The sequence below is a fragment of the Salvelinus sp. IW2-2015 genome, linkage group LG4q.1:29 (assembly GCF_002910315.2).
Source record: "Salvelinus sp. IW2-2015 linkage group LG4q.1:29, ASM291031v2, whole genome shotgun sequence".
In the NCBI taxonomy this organism is placed as follows: Eukaryota; Metazoa; Chordata; class Actinopteri; order Salmoniformes; family Salmonidae; genus Salvelinus; species Salvelinus sp. IW2-2015.
Window position 1 is genome coordinate 83,377,554 of NC_036842.1, and position 18,787 is coordinate 83,396,340.

Genomic DNA, 18,787 nt, shown 5'->3' on the forward strand with positions numbered 1-18,787 from the left:
CATTGCCTATCGAATATACAGTGTCTATGGGGTCATGTTGCACTTCCTAAGGCTTCCACTAGATGTCAACAGTCTTTAGAACCTTGCTTGAGGCTTCTACTGTGAAGTGGGGGCGAATGAGAGCTGATTCAACCAGAGGTCTGCCAGAGTGGCATGAGCTGATCACGCGTGCACACGTGAGAGCGACCTGCGTTCCATTGCAATTCTAAACACAAAGGAATTCTCCGGTTGGAACATTATTGAAGATTTATGTTAAAAACATCCTAAAGATTGATTCTATACATCGTTTGACATGTTTCTACGAACTGTAATATAACTTTTTGAACTTTGTCTGAACTTTCGCCTGGATTTGCCCGCGCCTCGTGAGTTTGGCTTTGTTTACCAAACGCGCTAACAAAGGAGGTATTTGGACATAAATGATGGACTTTATCGAACAAAACAAACATTTATTTTGGAACTGGGAATCCTGGGAGTGCATTCTGATGAAGATCATCAAAGKTAAGTGAATATTTATAACGCTATTTCTGACTTTTACTGACTCCACAACATGGCGGGTATCTGCATGGCTTGTTTTTGTGTCTGAGCGCCGTACTCAGATTATTGCATGGTTTGCTTTTTCCGTAAAGCTTTTTTGAAATCTGACACAGCGGTTGCATTAAGGAGAAGTATATCTATAATTCTGTGCATAATACTTGTATCTTTTATCAAAGTTTATTATGAGTATTTCTGTAAATTGATGTGCCTCTGAAAATTCGCCGGATGTTTTCAAATCACATTACTGACCATAAAGCGCCAATGTAAACTGAGATTTTTGGATATAAACATGAACTTTATCGAACAAAACATACGTGTATTGTGTAACATGAAGTCCTATGAGTGCCATCTGATGAAGATAATCAAAGGTTAGTAATTCATTTTATCTCTTTCTGCTTTTTGTGACTCCTCTCTTTGGCTGGAAAATGGCTGTGTGTTTTTGTGACTAGCCTCTGACCTAACATAATCATATGGTGTGCTTTCGCTGTAAAGCCTTTTTGAAATCGGACACAATGGGTAGATTAACAAGAAGTTAAGCTTTAATTTGGTGTATTGCACTTGTGAATGTATGAAAGTTACATATTTCCCAAAAATATTTTTGAATTTCGCGCTCTGCCTTTTCAGTGGAATGTTGTCAAGCGGAACCCCTAGCCATAAGAAGATAACCAGCAAAGCACCCCCACACCATCACATCTCCTCCGTGCTTCACGGTGGGAACCACAAATGCGGAGATCATCCGTTCACCTACTCAGCGTCTCACAAAGACACAGTGGTCGGAACCAAAAATTTCAAATTTGGACTCATCAGACGAAAGGACAGATTTCCACCGGTCTAATGTCCATTGCTCGTGTTTCTTGGCCCAAGCAAGGCTCTTCTTCCTATTGGTGTCCTTTAGTAGTGGTTTCTTTGCAGCAATTAGACCATGAAGGCCTGATTCATGCGGTCTCCTCTGAACAGTTGATGTTGTGATGTCTGTTACTTGAAATCTGTGAAGCATTTATTTGAGCTGCAATTTCTGAGGCTGGTAACTCTAATGAACTTATCCTCTGCAGCAGCGGTAACTCTGGGTCTTCCTTTCCTGTGGGGGTCCTCATGAGCCAGTTTCATCATAGCTCTTGATGGCTTTTGTGACTGAACTTGAAGAACTTTTCAAAGTTATTGACATTTTCTGGATTGACTGACCATGTCTTAAAGTAATGATGGACTGTCATTTCTCTTTGCTTATTTGAGCTGTTCTTGCCATAAAATGGACTTGGTCTTTTACCAAATAGCGCTATCTTCTGTATACCCCCGTTCCTTGTCACAACACAAGTGATTGGCTCAAACGCATTAAGAAGGAAAGAAATTCCACAAATGAACTTTCAACAAGGCACACCTGTTAATTGAAATGCATTTCAAGTGACTACCTCATGAAGCTGGTTGAGAGAATGCCAAGAGTTCAAAGCTGTCATCAAGGCAAAGGGTGGCCACTTTGAAGAATCTAAAATAGATTTGGATTTGTTTAACACTTTTTTTGGTTACTACATGATTCCATATGTGTTATGTCTTCACTATTATTCTACAATGTATAAAATAGTAAAAATAAAGAAAACCCCCTGAATTTGTAGGTGTGTCCAAACTTTGGACTGGTACTTTGTGTATATATAAAACAAATGAAAACCACTCTTTAAAAGACGGCTCAGTGCCAGCTATACCTACCTAATACCTGCCTCTTCCCTGTTACCATGTCGACCACCACGGCAGGATGATGAAGACCATTACAAGGCTGCACAGGGCCATGATGGTGCTGGAGTACTTCACGAGCCATTCGTGGGTGTGGAAAAATGACAACGTCACCATGCTCATGAACCAGATGGGTGCTGATGACAAGAGGGTATGCTTTATGCCCACCCATCAGTCACACACATTAACACACTTGTAGGACCCACATATACACACACTTCTAGGACCCACATATACACACACTTGTAGGACACGCACGCTGGTAGAGTGGCAGACAGACGAATGGAGTATGTTTGTTTGAGATTGTAGCCGAAGCACAATTGAATTATTCAGCTTGGTTTTGAATGGAGTAATTGTGTTGGATAGTTGGGGCCTGGCTGAAATGCACAGTGAATATACGTTGGTCCAGAAACCTAGTGATCATGTTTCATATTGTACTTTTGTAGACATTTTTCCTCTACTACATAGTTGCTCAATGCCTATCCTTACAATATGAAATACTCTTGATGTTTTTTTTTTGGTCCAGACATTCAACTTTGACGTGCGACAGCTGAACTGGGCAGAGTACATGGAGAACTACTGCATGGGGACTAAGAAGTATGTCCTGAACGAGGCTGAGTCCGGCCTGCCAGCAGCACGCAAACACCTCAACAAGTAAGAGAAATGTCTCTATCTGCACGTGTTAACTTGACTATGCCACCTTTTTTATACGCTAGGGGAGGTCCTCGGAACTAAACACAGGTCCTTTCAAATGAACGATGTACAATCAATCAATCAAGTTTATTTTATATAGCCCTTCGTACATCAGCTAATATCTCGAAGTGCTGTACAGAAACCCAGCCTAAAACCCCAAACAGCAAGCAATGCAGGTGTAGAAGCACGGTGGCTAGGAAAAACTCCCTAGAAAGGCCAAAACCTAGGAAGAAACCTAGAGAGGAACCAGGCTATGTGGCCAGTCCTCTTCTGGCTGTGCCGGGTGGAGATTATAACAGAACATGGCCAAGATGTCAAATGTTCATAAATGACCAGCATGGTCAAATAATAATCAGCAGTAAATGTCAGTTGGCTTTTCATAGCCGATCATTAAGAGTATCTCTACCGCTCCTGCGGTCTCTAGAGAGTTTGAAAACAGCAGGTCTGGGACAGGTAGCACGTCCGGTGGACAGGTCAGGGTTCCATAACCGCGGGCAGAACAGTTGAAACTGGAACAGCAGCAAGGCCAGGTGACTGGGGACAGCAAGGATCATCATGCCCGGTAGTCCTGACGCATGTCCTAGGGCTCAGGTCCTCCGAGAGAGAGAAAGAAAGAGAGAAGGAGAGAATTAGAGAGAGCATACTTTAAATTCACACAGGCACCGGATAAGACAGGAGAAGTACTCCAGATATAACCACTGACCCGTACCCCCGACACATAAACTACTGCAGCATAATACTGGAGGCTGAGACAGAGGGGTCAGGAGACACTGTGGCCCCATCCGATGATACCCCCAGACAGGGCCAAACAGGAAGGATATAACCCCACCCACTTTGCCAAAGCACAGCCCCCACACCACTAGAGGGATATCTTCAACCACCAACTTACAATCCTGAGACAAGCCGAGTATAGCCCACAAAGATCTCCCACACAAGCACAAACCAAGGGGGGCGCCAATCCAGACAGGAAGATCACGTCAGTGACTCAACCCACTCAAGTGACGCACCCTTCCTAGGGACGGCATGAAAGAGCACCAGTAAGCCAGTGACTCAGCCCCTGTAATAGGGTTAGAGGCAGAGAATCCCAGTGGAGAGAGGGAACCGGCCAGGCAGAGACAGCAAGGGCGGTTCGTTGCTCCAGAGCCTTTCCGTTCACCTTCACACTCCTGGGCCAGACTACACTCAATCATATGACCTACTGAAGAGATAAGTCTTCAGTAAAGACTTAAGTTGAGACCGAGTCTGCGTCTCTCACATGGTAGGCAGACCATTCCATAAAAATGGAGATCTATAGGAAGAAAGCCCTGCCTCCAGCTGTTTGCTTAGAAATTCTAGGGACAATTAGAGGCCTGCGTCTTGTGACCGTACGTACGTGTAGGTATGTACGGCAGGACCAACTCGAGAAGATAGGTAGGAGCAAGCCCATGTAACGCTTTATAGGTTAACAGTAAAACCTTGAAATCAGCCCTTGCCTTAACAGGAAGCCAGTGTAGGGAAGCTAGCACTGGAGTAATATGATCAAATTTCATTGGTTCTAGTCAGGATTCTAGCAGCCGTATTTAGCACTAACTGAAGTTTATTTAGTGCTTTATCCGGGTAGCCGGAAAGTAGAGCATTGCAGTAGTCTAACCTAGAAGTAACAAATGCATGGATTAATTCTTCTGCATCATTTTTGGACAGAAAATTTCTGATTTTTGCAATGTTACGTAGATGGAAAAAAGCTGTCCTTGAAACAGTCTTGATATGTTYGTCAAAAGAGAGATCAGGGTCAAGAGTAACGCCGAGGTCCTTCACAGTTTTATTTGAGACGACTTTACAACCATCAAGATTAATTGTCAGATTTAACAGAAGATCTCTTTGTTTCTTGGGACCTAGAACAAGCATCTCTGTTTTGTCCGAGTTTAAAAGTAGAAAGTTTTCAGCCATCCACTTCCTTATATCTGAAACACAGGCTTCTAGCGAGGGCAATTTTGGGGCTTCACCATGTTTCATTGAAATGTACAGCTGTGTGTCATCCGCATAGCAGTGAAAGTTAACATTATGTTTTCGAATGACATCCCCAAGAGGTAAAATATATAGTGAAAACAATAGTGGTCCTAAAACGGAACCTTGAGGAACACCGAAATGTACAGTTGATTTGTCAGAGGACAAACCATTCACAGAGATAAACTGATATCTTTCCGACAGATACGATCTAAACCAGGCCAGAACTTGTCCGTGTAGACCAATTTGGGTTTCCAACAGAATTAAACAGTGCCAATGTTTATTAACACAACCAACAATACATACAAATCCTAACCCCTGATACACACCCTGGCCAGGACTAGGGCTTAGAGGACACGCACAATGAGTTAGTAGCAGGGCAATAAATAATACTAAGTATCCAAGACTCAAGCCTTGCATGTAAAACACCTCTAGGAGAATCTCATGCAAACTTTTGATCATGTACACTGAGGCCAGTTCATTAGGTACACCACCCCATTCATAATTTATTTTCGCTCTTACAGACATGAGTCACTTGGCCATGGCTTGCTATATAAAGCAGGCATCGAGGCATTCAGTTACTGTTTGATTGAATGTTAGGATGAGCAAAACGAGTGACCTAAGCAACTTTGAGCGTGGTATGATCATCTGTGCCAGGCGTGCCGGTTCCGGTATCTCAAACTACCAGCCTCCTGGGCTTTTCACGCACGACAGTGTCTAGGTTTTACCGAGAATGGTGCGACAAACAAAAAATAGCACTCCTGGCAGGTAGCAAGCTAGTTACAGTTACCCATAGCTGGCTAGCTAGTTTTATAGTTTGGTTATTTATTCCCAAAAATATGTTTATGACGCTATCTACATTTTTATAAACTCCTCACAACGAGACTAAGCCAATTTGCCAACACTAAAATCAATGTCATCTATAGCGTCATAATTTTGTCTGACATGCCAAAAAATGCAGCCATGTTGATTCAATTTGACACTTCGCATCCACTGGAGTATGACACGTGACTACAGTTTGCGTTGAATTGTGGGTCATATTAACCCCACAAGTGATAAAAGTTCTTCACTTGCTCCCTCGTGCCAAAATCGAGTGGCCAAGGGGGCAACATTAGTGAATTGGACATCCACTTAAGATGGCAATCAAACTGCATCCGATTTCGACTGGGATTTCTCAGAGAAAGTGGCTAGCGCGAGGGCTGAGGAGGGTAAAAATAACGTGTTTGGCCTGCAACCCAATTGAGTAACGTTTCCACTCCCCAAAGAATTCAGACTGTTCTGGAGGCAAAGGGGGGGGGGGGGGGTGTCCAACCCGGTACTAGATGGGTGTACCTAATAAATTGGCCACTAAGTGTATATTCACACACGTTGTAAGATGGCACACTTATGGTTAAACATGCTTTGTAAGGTGGCTCACTCAAGATGAAACACGTTTTGAAAGATGGTAAAACATTTGTGATAATTAGCATGCAAAAGCACACGTGAATTCATAAGACTTGTCGCTGTTCTCTAATCAAAATAGCCCCTCCAAAAGACAGCCAGCTCTGGAGGAAGTGGTGACAAAATAAGACAAATATACAAAGTTTTTGTCCGCCTGCCAAGWCAACCCCGAATCTCTTGCCTGAATACCAGCTCATTCGCTAAGGGCGTACTAGACCAACAAAAAAAAACATTCTACCTACTTTGCCTAAACATCAGATTTTCAGTCTGACTGAAGTCGCCCAATAAAAGACGCAATAGTCTCTCTACAAGCCAGAATGTGGAATACAATATTTACACTGATTTTACTGGTTGTACATGCTGTGAGTCCTTTTGGCGGAAAGAGGTGAGATGGGGTATCCACAGGAAAGTGTTGTTTACCCAACTTTTTGCGGCTCCGGTAGGTTCTGTTGTTTGTATTTTCAATCTCTTGGCTCATTGCATGTGATGCACAATATGTAAACAATAGCCAAATGTAACCAAACGTAGTCAACCGAGGCAAGTTTACTTGCAATCAGCTGAAAGTGTTTGCCGTTCTGTCTGTGGTTCGGTTAGGCTCGGCCTTATTGTGCAAGTGTTTATCATATTGAAAATAAAAAACGGAAATATCAACCGATATACAGACCAGCATACTGAAGGTTGAGTTGATAACACTTCTCTGTGGATATTTTCTATCAGATTACCTCCGACATAGGGACAAAATCATTGGCTGTTGTTTACGTGAGTAAGCGGTAAAGCATTCTGAAAGAAAGAAAGAAGTTTGCTTACCCAAAAATTTGACAAACACAGCCAACCAGGTGAACAGGGATGTGCACCGTTCCCTGTGCTCCGGGGAAGAACGAAAGCTGCCTTGAGGAAGGTTCCGTTTAGGTATTTGACATTACTCACCTCATACCAGCCACTAGGTGCCACTGGCTACAATAAAAACTATCCTCTTATTTAAAATGCCCAATTGATCTTGAATAATTAATTGTCATGGCTTTGAAATTGTATTTTTTTGTTCTATGATGCACACATTTCTTTCAGTTTTTTGGGATCACCAGCAAATCCCAATGTTTCCCTGGTATCCTCTGCTTTAACATTCATCTTTGCTCACAATATTCAAAGGCTAAATCTCTATTACATGTGTCATCAGGAAAAGTTATATTTAAAGGGATACTTTGTGATTTTGGTATCCACGAGTTCATCTCTCTGGGGAAGTAGATAAAGGGCTTCATTGCCAAAATCCCGAAGTATCCATTTAAATGTCATATTCCTGCTTAATTGTATTGCAGCAGATACATTTTCCTAGCTAGTTGATGTATTTACTAATCTCCTGAGAATGCAGGTGAATGCATCTACATGCAAGCTACCAAAAACACTTCAATGTATTTCTTAATTCACCGCAAACTGATCTCCATGGCAACTAGGCTCTGGTCATAAAACAACAGTTTGTTATCCTCTTGTATGTTTCAGGTTGAGGAACATCCGCTACACGTTCAACACGGTCCTGGTCGTGTTCATCTGGCGAGTGTTCATCGCGCGGTCCCAGATGGCCAGGAACATCTGGTACTTTGTGGTCAGCCTCTGCTTTAAGTTCCTGTCCTATTTCCGAGCATCCAGCACCATGAAATACTGAGTCCACGTGGTGTACTCACCTTGACCCCATCCACCCTCCTCAACCCAGCAGCCCCAGTCCAGTCCGCCTTCTCTCCCTCCTGCCCAGCCCCCCTTCAGATAGCTATGTATCCGACAAGGCTCTGCAAATCCTAGAATATTTTGAGTTACTTAAGTGTCTGACATTAATCTACCGTATGTGAAATGTGCTCTTCTCTTTGCAGTGTGATCCCTGATGTGGGGGGTAGAACTGCATTTGACTAAGCATGAATCTAATCAGACCCCAGGTCCTATGATGCTCACCTTGCACATTGATAGTCAGCCAAACAGAGTTTATTGATGCCTATTTTGGTTGTCATGGAGATGGAGCATTGCTTTGCTGACAGCCCCCAGGGTGGTCAGGCGGTGGCTTTGATTAACAGTTTACATTTTCCTGCTTGAATAGGGGTGAAGGCACCCATATACTGTATGCTTGATGGTGGCAATGACTATTACCCAATGACATGATCAAGCACAAGGTAGATAGTAATAGATTGACTTTTTACAGTGCCTAACAGGTATGATTATCCTGCATCAGCTGACCTTGCAGAGCTATGTATTTAAAAAAACATTTTTTTTAACCATTTTCAAACCATTTCGGACTGGACTGTCCGCTTATGATTCTGGCCCAAATACCTCATAGCTCATGTAGCTCAGATCAAGCAACTGCTCAGAGCACTTGATTTTGGAGAGTTTGGGTAGGTAGTCTAAGGGTTCTTTACACTGCTTTCACTGAGGACAGCTTTCAGAAATTTGCGTCTATGTCCATTTTAAAATAATGAGTAACTGTCTTTCCCCATGTTGGTCATTTGTTTAACTCTCTGTAATGGGAGCGTTGTGTTCTGCTTATGCATCTCGCATGTTTTGCCTGTTGTCGAGTTTGGGATATTCCATGCATGGGAGAGGCCTCTTCTCTTCCAAACACCTTTATGTGTCTCATGCTATAACTTTCAGAGGTGTCTTTATCCAATGTTTGCCTGGGTTGTTGTGCACTTGTAACATTTTTTACTTTTTGTACTTGTCCCTTTTCCATGTTGTCTTGTACATATTGTCTAAGATGTTGGACTTACTGTGCACTTTCCTGTGGTTGTATGCTGCATGACTTTCATTCAGAATGTCCAATTGTCATATAGTCACTTATACCTACAGTTAAAGTTGGAAGTTTACATACACCTTAGCCAAATACATTTAAATTCATTTAATCCTAGTAAAAATAAAAATTCCCTGTCTTAGGTCAGTTAGGATCACACCTTTGTTTTAAGAATGTGAAATGTCAGAATAATAGTAGAGAGAATGATTTATTTCAGCTTTTCTTTCATCACATTCCCAGTGGGTCAGAAGTTTACATACACTCAATTAGTATTTGGTAGCATTGCCTTTAAATTGTTTAACTTGGGTCAAACATTTTGGGTAGCCTTCCACAAGCTTCCCACAATAAGTTGGGTGAATTTTGGCCCATTCCTCCTGACAGAGCTGGTGTAACTGAGTCAGGTTTCTAGGCCTCCTTGCTCGCAAACGCTTTTTCAGTTCTGCCTACACATTTTCTATAGGATTGAAGTCAGGGCTTTTTGATGGCCACTCCAATACCTTGACTTTGTCCTTAAGCCATTTTGCCACAACTTTGGAAGTATGCTTGGGGTCATTGTCCATTTGGAAGACCCATTTGTGACCAAGCTTTAACTTCCTGACTGATGTCTTGAGATGTTGCTTCAATATATCCACATAATTTTCCGGCCTCATGATGCCATCTATTTTGTGAAGTGCACCAGTCCCTCCTGCAGCAAAGCACCCCCACAACATGATGCTGCCACCCACGTGCTTCACGGTTGGGATGGTGTTCTTTGGCTTGCAAGCCTCCCCCTTTTTTCCTCCAAACATAACAATGGTCATTATGGCCAAACAGTTCTGTTTTTGTTTCATCAGACCAGAGGACATTGATCCAAAAAGTACGATCTTTGTCCCCATGTGCAGTTGCAAACCATAGTCTGGCTTTTTTATGGCGGTTTTGGAGCAGTGGCTTCTTCCTTGCTTAGCGGCCATTCCGGTTATGTCAATATAGGACTCGTTTTACTGTGGATATAGATACTTTTGTACCCGTTTCCTCCAGCATCTTCACAGGGTCCTATGCTGTTGTTCTGGGATTGATTTTCACTTTACGCACGAAAGTACATTCATCTCTATCTCTCTGTTTAAAGGCACAGTCAACTTAGTGTATGTAAACTTCTGACCCACTAGAATTGTGATACAGTGAATTATAAGTGAAATAATCTGTCTGTAAACAATTGTTGGAAAAATTACTTGTGTCATGCACAAGTAGATGTCCTAACCAACCTGCCAACACTATAGTTTGTTAACAAGAAATGTGTGGAGTGGTTGAAAACAAGTTTTAACGACTCCAACATAAGTGTATGTAAACTTCCGACTTCAACTGTACCATGGATGTTTGGCCAGATTCTAAAATAGTCCTTTGATCTGTGCTCACATGATCTATTGGGAATAAGATTAGTAAGTGATCCACTTTCTGGGAGGTTTGTGTGAATTGTGCCTGAACTTGTCTATGACAAAATATTAAATGTTCGTCATTAGTTACCACAGCCACAAAGTCATAAACCCAATCTATTTCTAAAATTTTGCCTCTTAAAATAGGATTTTAAACCTAACCTTGAACACACTGCCAACCTTATGCCCTACCTTAAATGAAGACCAAAAAGCAAATTTTTGTTTTGATAAACTTTTACGATATAGCCAATTTTGACTTTGTCTATCTATGCTTTCACTTGCTTTTTTAATCCATTTTCTGTATTGGATTTGAAGATTTTAGTGTGTAATAGTGGGGGTTTTCTGGTATGTGGCTTGCTATGTAGTACTGTTGAACTTGTCTTGCAATGGAACTGCCAATTCAGAGTTTCTTAGGAACTTGTCTTGCCAGTGATGTAGAAGTAAGGGAGTGGAGCAGACCCTTTCTACTACTTCCTGTTGCTAGGGATTCATATTACTGGATCATTCTAATGCTCTTCTATTCGAAGTTCATTGCACATCTAACTTTCACATTCTTTCTGGTTTTACAGCATCATATTCCAATACCCATCTGGACAGAAATTAGATTTAATGTAATATATTCCTCTTGCCTTTTGACTGCCTGCAAATGTTTTGTTGTTATCCTGTTTCCTCTTATACTTGTAGAATGTAGTCCYCTAGAAAGAACTGTACCCTATAACCAATTTGTTGTCTTTACCATGAACCTCAGTTAATGTTCCCGAGTATGCGCTCTGCATATTTCATTGACGGTGTAAAAGCGCTTTCCACAGTCAAGGTAAATGTTTAAAACAATCAATGGGTGCCTTTTTGTTTGTAAACCAAAAAGAAGGAATAAACTCTGTTAAATCCTGTTTGCTGGAAGTTCTCTTCTTGAAACTCAGTATTTTATGTTGTGCTGTTGAAAAATAACTTGTCATAGCTTTGGTCTTAAAAGCTTTTCCTTACTCCAGTCGTCACCCCTTTGGTAGAGAGGAGCTGGTAATACTGCTTGATCATTCCAGTAATACTACTACTACTGCTACTACTAATTTGGTGGGTGCTTATTTGTCCCATTTCACAAGTGTGTATTTATATGTGTGTGAATTGGAAATGTGTTTTTTGCATATCCCAACTCCTCCTGAGACGCCCTCGGAGACTGGGGTCAATGCCAGGGTCTGCCATTATCAACGGCAATCCTGGAGCAATTCATTGTTCACACATTGTTCACCTTCAAGGTCCAGAGTTGAGGGATCTAGAATGTCATTGTATGCTGTAGAGTTAAGATTTCCCTTCACTGGCACTAAGGAGCCTAGCCCAAACCATGAAAAACAGCCCCAGACCATGATTCCTCCTCCACCAAACTTTACAGTTGGCACTATGCATTGGGGCAGGTTGCGTTTTACCTGGCATCAGCCAAACCCAGATTCGTCCGTCGGACTGCCAGATGGTGTAGTTTCCACTGCTCCAATGGCGGCGAGCTTTACACCACTCCAGCCGACACTTGGCATTGCGCATGGTGATCTTAGGCTTGTGTGCGGCTGCTCGGCCATGGAAACCCATTTCATGAAGCTCCTGAAAAACTATTATTGTGCTGACGTTGCTTCCAGAGGCAGTTTGGGACTCGGTAGTGAGTGTTGCAACCGAGGACTCCCATTGTGTGGCCTTCCTCTTAGCGGCTGAGCCGTTGTTGCTCCTAGACGTTTCCACTTCACAATAACAGCACTTACAGTTGACAGGGGCAGCTCTAGCAGGGCAGACATTTGACGACTGACTTGTTGGAATGGTTGCATTCTATGACGGTGCCACGTTGAAATTCACTGAACTCTTCAGTACGTGCCATTTGAATGCCAAGTTTTGTCTATGGAGATTGCAAGGCTGTGTGCTTGATTTTATGCACCTGTCAGCAACGGGTGTGGCTGAAATAGCCGAATCAACTAATTTGAAGGGGTGTCCACAACTTGTGGTTGGGTAGTGTATGTCAAATTTCTATTTTCTTGATTAAACAAAATAGAGGTGTTGGTAATAGTATGAAATTGATTCGTGAGAATGATTTATGCATGTTTGAGCGTACTCTTTTGCTTCAGGATTATGTGCCCGCCAGGCATTAATGAGGTTGTAATCCGAGTATATTCTGGAGAGCCTTGGTTGCATGTGGATTGTAGTTGGTCTTATTAGATTTGTCCCGCATGTCCAAAATGGTATTCATGTCTGTCCAAATAACCAGATGGAATTCAGTTAATTCTAACAGTATGCTGTTCAGAGAATCAAAAACATAGGTTGATATGAATTTGGAGCGTATACATTAAAGGCCAATTTCTTTCCATTATGGATACATTTAAGGAAAGTGATTCTTCCTTCTTGATCTTCTCCTTTACCCAATATGGTCATTTTGAGTGTCTTATACAGTACCCGTGAAAAGTTGACACACCTACTCATTCAAGGGTTTTTCTTAATTCTTTTACCTTTTTCTACATTGTAGAGTAATAGTGAAGACATCAAAATATGAAATAACATAGTTTTGATGTAACACAATCATGTAGTAACCAAAAAAGTGTTAAACAAATTCTTCAAAGTAGCCACCCTTTGCCTTGATGACAGCTTTGCACACTCTTGGCTTTCTCTCAACCAGTTCCCACATATGCTGAGCACTTGTTGGCTGCTTTTCCTTCACTCTGGGGTCCAAACCATCTCAATTAGGTTGAGGTCAGGTGATTGTGGAGGCCAGGTCATCTGATGCAGCACTCCATCACTCTACTTCTTGGTCAAATAGCCCTTACACAGCCTAAGCAAACCAGATGGGATGGCGTATCGCTGCGGAATGCTGTGTTAGCCATGTTGGTTAAGTGAGCTTTGAATTCTAAATAAATCACCAACATTGTCACCAGCAAAGCACCATCCCACCTCCTCTGTGCTTCACAGTGGGAACCACACATGCGGAGATCATCCATCCATTTTTGGAACCAAACATTTTAAATTTGGACTCATCAGACCAAAGGACAGATTTCCACCGGTCTAATGTCCATTGCTCGTGTTTCTTGGACCATGCAAGTCTCTTCTTCTTATTGGTGCCCTTTAGTAGTGGTTTCTTTGCAGCAGTTCGACCATGAAGGCCTGATTCATGCAGTCTCCTCTGAACAGTTGATGTTAAGATGTGTCTTACTTTATATTTGGGCTGCAATTTCTGAGGCTAGTAACTCTAATGAACTCTGGGTCTTCCTTTCCTGTGGTGGACCTGATGAGAGCCAGTTTCATCATAGCGCTTGAGGGTTTTTGCGACTGCGCTTGAAGAAACTTTAAAAGTTCTTGAAATTTTCCGTATTGACTGACCTATATGTCTTCCGTATTGACTGACATTCATGGACTGTCATTTCTCTTTGCTTATTTGAGCTGTTCTTGCCATAATATAGACTTGCTCTGTATACCACCGCTACCTTGTCACAACACAACTGATTGGCTCAAATGCATTACAAAGGAAAGAACTTCCACAAATGAACTTTTAATAAGGTACACCTGTTCATTGAAATACATTCCAGGTGACTACCTCATGAAGCTGGTTGAGAGAATTCCAAGAGTGTGGAAAGCTGTCAACAAGCTAAAGGATGGCTATTTGTTTAACACTTTTTTGGTTACTACACTATATGTGTTATTTCATAGTTTTGATGTCTACAATGTAGAAAATAGTAAAAATAAAGAAAAACCCTTGAATTAGTAGGTGTTCTCAAACGTTTGACTAGTACTGTACATTTATAATGACATCTTTTAGTTTTGTTTGGGGCTGATGAAAAAGCAGATAGTTTGTACAAATGGTTCTCTATTCTATGTGAGTCCTTTTGGTGCAGCTTTATATAGACATCTGACCAGCCTCTTCTAATCTCTAACAGATCACCCTCATCATTTAGCATACCAGCGATTGTGTCAAGATTCTGTTCAGATGCTCGATTACGTTTTCGTACTGCCAGCCAGGATGTAGCCCAATATTGAATGGACCATGTTTTCAGCTTCATCAGGCCTTGTCACTAGAGATCCCCCATCACCTGGCTGTGCCAATTCCTTGGTTTACCTTTGTTGCCAAGAAACTTGACCCTAAAGATTCCGCTAGGATATCATTGCACAAGGGAGGTTTTGTTTACCTGCACAGGCGTTGATACTGTACAGGACTAGAGATGAATCACAAATGTACTGTTCTTTGATAGCTACAGTAGCTGACTGAACTAAATACTTGCCCTAGAGCAATAAGGCTTCCAATGTCTTATGTGTTCATAGAATTTGATACCAGGGGATATGTTTAAAAGCAATATTGTGTTTGAACTTCAATTCTATTTCTTGAGGCAAATTGCCTATTTTTCAGTGTGATCATGGCATCAGAAAATGTAGTGTTGTATGATTGACCATTTAGCCTTTCCTAACGTAGTCAGCTTCAACTAAACTGTTGTCTTTTTGTGGAGAAGACCCCTACTGTTTTGAACTGCATTTGGCCTTGACCTTGAACTGTATGTAATAAAGTAAGAAAATAATGTCAACCTCTCCTAAATAATTAATGAGTCATAATACCCTGCAGGTTGACGTTTATTGGGAGGAATGTTGTCCCGGAGGCAGAGCTGAGCGATTCCCAGTAGATGGGCCTGCTGCAAAGAAAAAATTGCCTATATATTGTACAAATTCATGAAAACAAAAATGTGCATTTGTCTTAATTTAATGTTAGGTTTATTCATAAGGTTAGCAGTGTGGTTAAGGTTAGGTTTAAAATCAGATTGTATGACGTTGTGGCTGTGCCTCCAGTACATGAGTCATCCCAATAAATGCCAATATGCTCTAAATCTCTTGGTTTAACCGAGAAAATGGTGACATGAATGTAGTGGTGTTGACTTCTAGACAGAAATGTAATAATTAATGAATGTATTAAATAATTAATAAAGGAATGGATCCCTACTGTAAAATGATTTCAGTTAATCACTGGCCACTCATTCTCAAAACCCATGATGGTCAAAATGCTCCAGAATGCTCCTTTCAACTCTTTAATGAGAAACACCAGGCTTGTTGCCACCAAGTCAGATGGGAGATTTGTGACAATTGTGAGATTGAGTCCCTAACAGTGTAATGACTGTTTTGCATGAATCCATGTTATTTTATTTCTCTGAATCAAGATGCATATCAGGTAGATGGGAAACCCTGTGCTGGAACAGCTAGCAGCTGCAGCCTGGGAACCGTGGTCCGTGCTGAGGGCTGAGTCACTACTGAGCCTGCCCAGTGGGAGTAAGACCCCTTGGCAGGGTAAACAGGATCCACAGGCTCAGGGACTTAAGACAGTTGCACAGTGGGATGCTTTCATACTTTGATGCAAGCAAGCAGAATGCACGCACGCACACAGACACTCACTCACTTTATTCATTTAAAAAAATCAATTGCATTTAAAAACATGGCCTTATTTACAACATTATGTAACTTACACTAAACTACAGTTATCACAAATCATTTGAGAATAAAATAAGTATAAATAGTATGATACTTTATATTTTCCATATTTTTTCAGTAAGGTACATTTATCTCTGATAGCAGCAAAATAAATAACTTCTCCTAACACGATAAAAGCAAATCCTTTAGGGAAAGTACAGAAGCATAATCTTGGGACAGTTGTCCATTATTAATACATAATTTCAATTACAGCTTTTAATCATTTGAATAATGAATAATAAATTAAAGCTCAATAACCTCATCCCAAAGAATTCTATATAATATACAGTAATAGCAAGAGCGTATGTGAGGTCTAGGTTGCTTTGATACCATAGGTCTCTGCCAAATGCCTTCAGTCCAGGCTCTGTGGTGGTTCTACTCTCAGGATGGTCTCATACAATGGGATGTTTTCATATACTGGGATTTGATCCTCTCTCTGAAGGTCTGTGTGTGTTACACCTTCCTGTTTGTCATTTTCAGGGGACTTGATGTTTATCAGAGCTGTGTATGTGTCACTGGTGGTGCCCCTTAAATCTTCATTTTCAGGGGACTTGATGTTGATCAGAGCTGTGTACGTATCACTGTTAGGGTCAGGATGGACATGGACACTGTGTGTGTCCGTTATGGAATGATCACTTCCTCTGAATCTTCTCTTCAGCATGCAGTAGGTGAAGACAAGCGCTCCAGCAGCCAAAACAGCTCCCATCCCTGCCCCCACTACAGGAGCCCAAATAAAAGCAACAGGAATATAAATAGGAATGAGACTGGAATTCTCTCCCCCTAAAATGTTCCGTGCCTCACAGTAGTATTCTCCACTGTCTTCAGAGCTGATTTTAGTAATAGTATAACTCTGCCCTGAAGCTTTTGGTGAAGTTACGTTTCTCTTCAACCAGGTGTAATTCTGTACAGGTGGGTTGGCATCACTGTTGCATGTCAGAGTCACTGAACTGCCCTCCACTATCTTACCAGAGGGACTGACTGACACTGAGGTGCTCTTTGGTTTGTATCTGACTGTGAGAGTCACTTCCGGAGAGTGGAGATCATCATGGCCATCTACAGCACAGGAGTAGCCGCCTGCATCGTCATTGCTGACTGGGTTTAGGTACAGGCTGTTGGAGTAGGGATAGTTGTTTGGTATAGGCTGTCCATTCTTATACCAAATAAAGGCTGTGTTTGGACCCAGTGTACATTTGGTTCTACATCTCAGTATGCCACTCTCCCCCTCTGACACAGATGTGGGATCCAACTCCAATAGGACATCTGTGACAGTCAGCAATACAGGAGTTCCAGCAAACTTCCCTCCTAAAATGGTTCTGAGCCTGAACCTGTACTCAGCTGAGTCACTCATTCTCAGACCTGTGAATCTCAGGGTACAGTCATTCTCCTTATTTCCAGGAATACGGTACTCCACACGACCCACATACTTTGGGTCCTGGCTCAGATCTTCAGGCTCCCCTTTAGTCCCCCATTTATTAGACCAGAATGCTTTACTGATCTGGGGGTTGTTGGGATATGTGTAAGTGCAGGAAATGTCCACTGATGTCCCCTTTAAGGCACACACATTTCTATTGACAGTAGTAACACTCTGACAGTTGTGACCGTGAACACACACTGCAGGAGAGTGGAGGTTCTCATGGCCTTTTACAGCACAGGAGTAGCTGCCTGCATAATTACTGCTGACTAAGTATCGGTACCAGGGAAAGATGTCTTCTTGTAGATATTGTCCATTCATGTACCACATATAGGTGGGGTTGTCACTCAGAGGGCAGGTGGTGCTACAGGTCAGTGTCAGTTTCTGACTTCCTGTCACCTTCACCTGCAGGCCTGTGATGGAAAGAGCTGTTCCCGGTAAGCTATAACCCAACTCTGAAGTCTGTTTATGAAACGAGAAGCGATACTCAGCTGAGTCTTCCTCTCTCAGGTCTGTGATTCTCAGAGTGGAGTGACAACTTTCTGTTCCAGGGTACTTCACACGACCTGAGTACCCTGAGTCTTCTGTTAGGTCCTCTGGGATCAAATTTTCTCTCCACCTATCACTTTGTTTGGCACTAAACCAGAATGTTGATGTGACTAAATATCCACTGGGATATGTGTAAAAGCAGGTTAGGTCCACCGATGAACCTTTCAAGATACAGATTTGCTTCCGAGTGTAAGACACACTCCATCCATTGTGGGCCAGTTTCACTGCAACACAATCACACATCATAAGGCCTATTTTCTTCATTTTTTAAGATAAGCATGAAATAGGCATGGTCTAATTGACTCAACCAAAAACACATATCTAAGTTTAGCTTTCTTAATGAACCAGAAAATCCATCGTTATTTCTGGTTGTTTATCAAAGTTAGCTGCCTTGCTCATTGAACCTGCTTTGTAGTATACAGTACCCCTACGCACATACTATAAGCATAACAACATCCTAACAACATCCAATGTGATGTCGACACTACATTTTCTGTGGTGCGTGTGGTTGGAAACAACAGATAAACATTACTCAGAGAAGAGTGATGGACAATGTAAGTGACACTGGGCACCCTAGAAGAACATTTGGAAGCATCTTATTCTGATTGTTTTATGATATTTGTCTGTAGGTCACACAACGATACTGATAAAAAGGAGAAATATAGTGCTGTTATTTACCATACCTCCCACAGAGAAGAGAAAAGCCATGAACACACGTCCTGCTTTTGTTACGGCCATGTTTCACATCCTGCAATCAGAGAAATTAAATCAAAATAGACAATAAAACACACTTTATAAGTGTTGAATAACCTG

The 18,787-nt window shown here is 41.8% G+C and overlaps 2 protein-coding genes across 4 annotated transcripts in view; one reads left to right on the plus strand and one right to left on the minus strand.

The window, feature by feature from the left end:
• The window catches only part of far1 (fatty acyl CoA reductase 1), a 54,368-nt gene extending 42,933 nt beyond the window's left edge, over positions 1–11,435 (plus strand). For all 3 annotated transcript variants that reach the window (XM_070443202.1, XM_023985915.2, XM_023985916.2), the window contains 3 exons: positions 2,278–2,407; positions 2,783–2,910; positions 7,867–11,435. In XM_070443202.1, the coding sequence (XP_070299303.1) occupies positions 2,278–2,407; positions 2,783–2,910; positions 7,867–8,029 (421 nt within the window). In that variant the 3' untranslated portion in view covers positions 8,030–11,435. The remainder of the gene's footprint in view (positions 1–2,277; positions 2,408–2,782; positions 2,911–7,866) is intronic.
• Positions 11,436–16,178: 4,743 nt separating this feature from the next.
• LOC111961194 (B-cell receptor CD22-like) lies at positions 16,179–18,238 on the minus strand. Its single transcript, XM_023983281.2, has one exon. The coding sequence runs from the start codon at positions 18,236–18,238 to the stop codon at positions 16,367–16,369; it is 1,872 nt and encodes a 623-aa protein (XP_023839049.2). The 3' UTR covers positions 16,179–16,366.
• Between the last annotated feature and the right edge of the window lie 549 nt (positions 18,239–18,787).

Coding starts and splice junctions, on each gene's coding strand:
- LOC111961194 (XM_023983281.2), bottom strand. CDS start 18,238: ATGAAGAAAATAGGCCTTATGATGTGTGATTGTGTTGCAGTGAAACTG.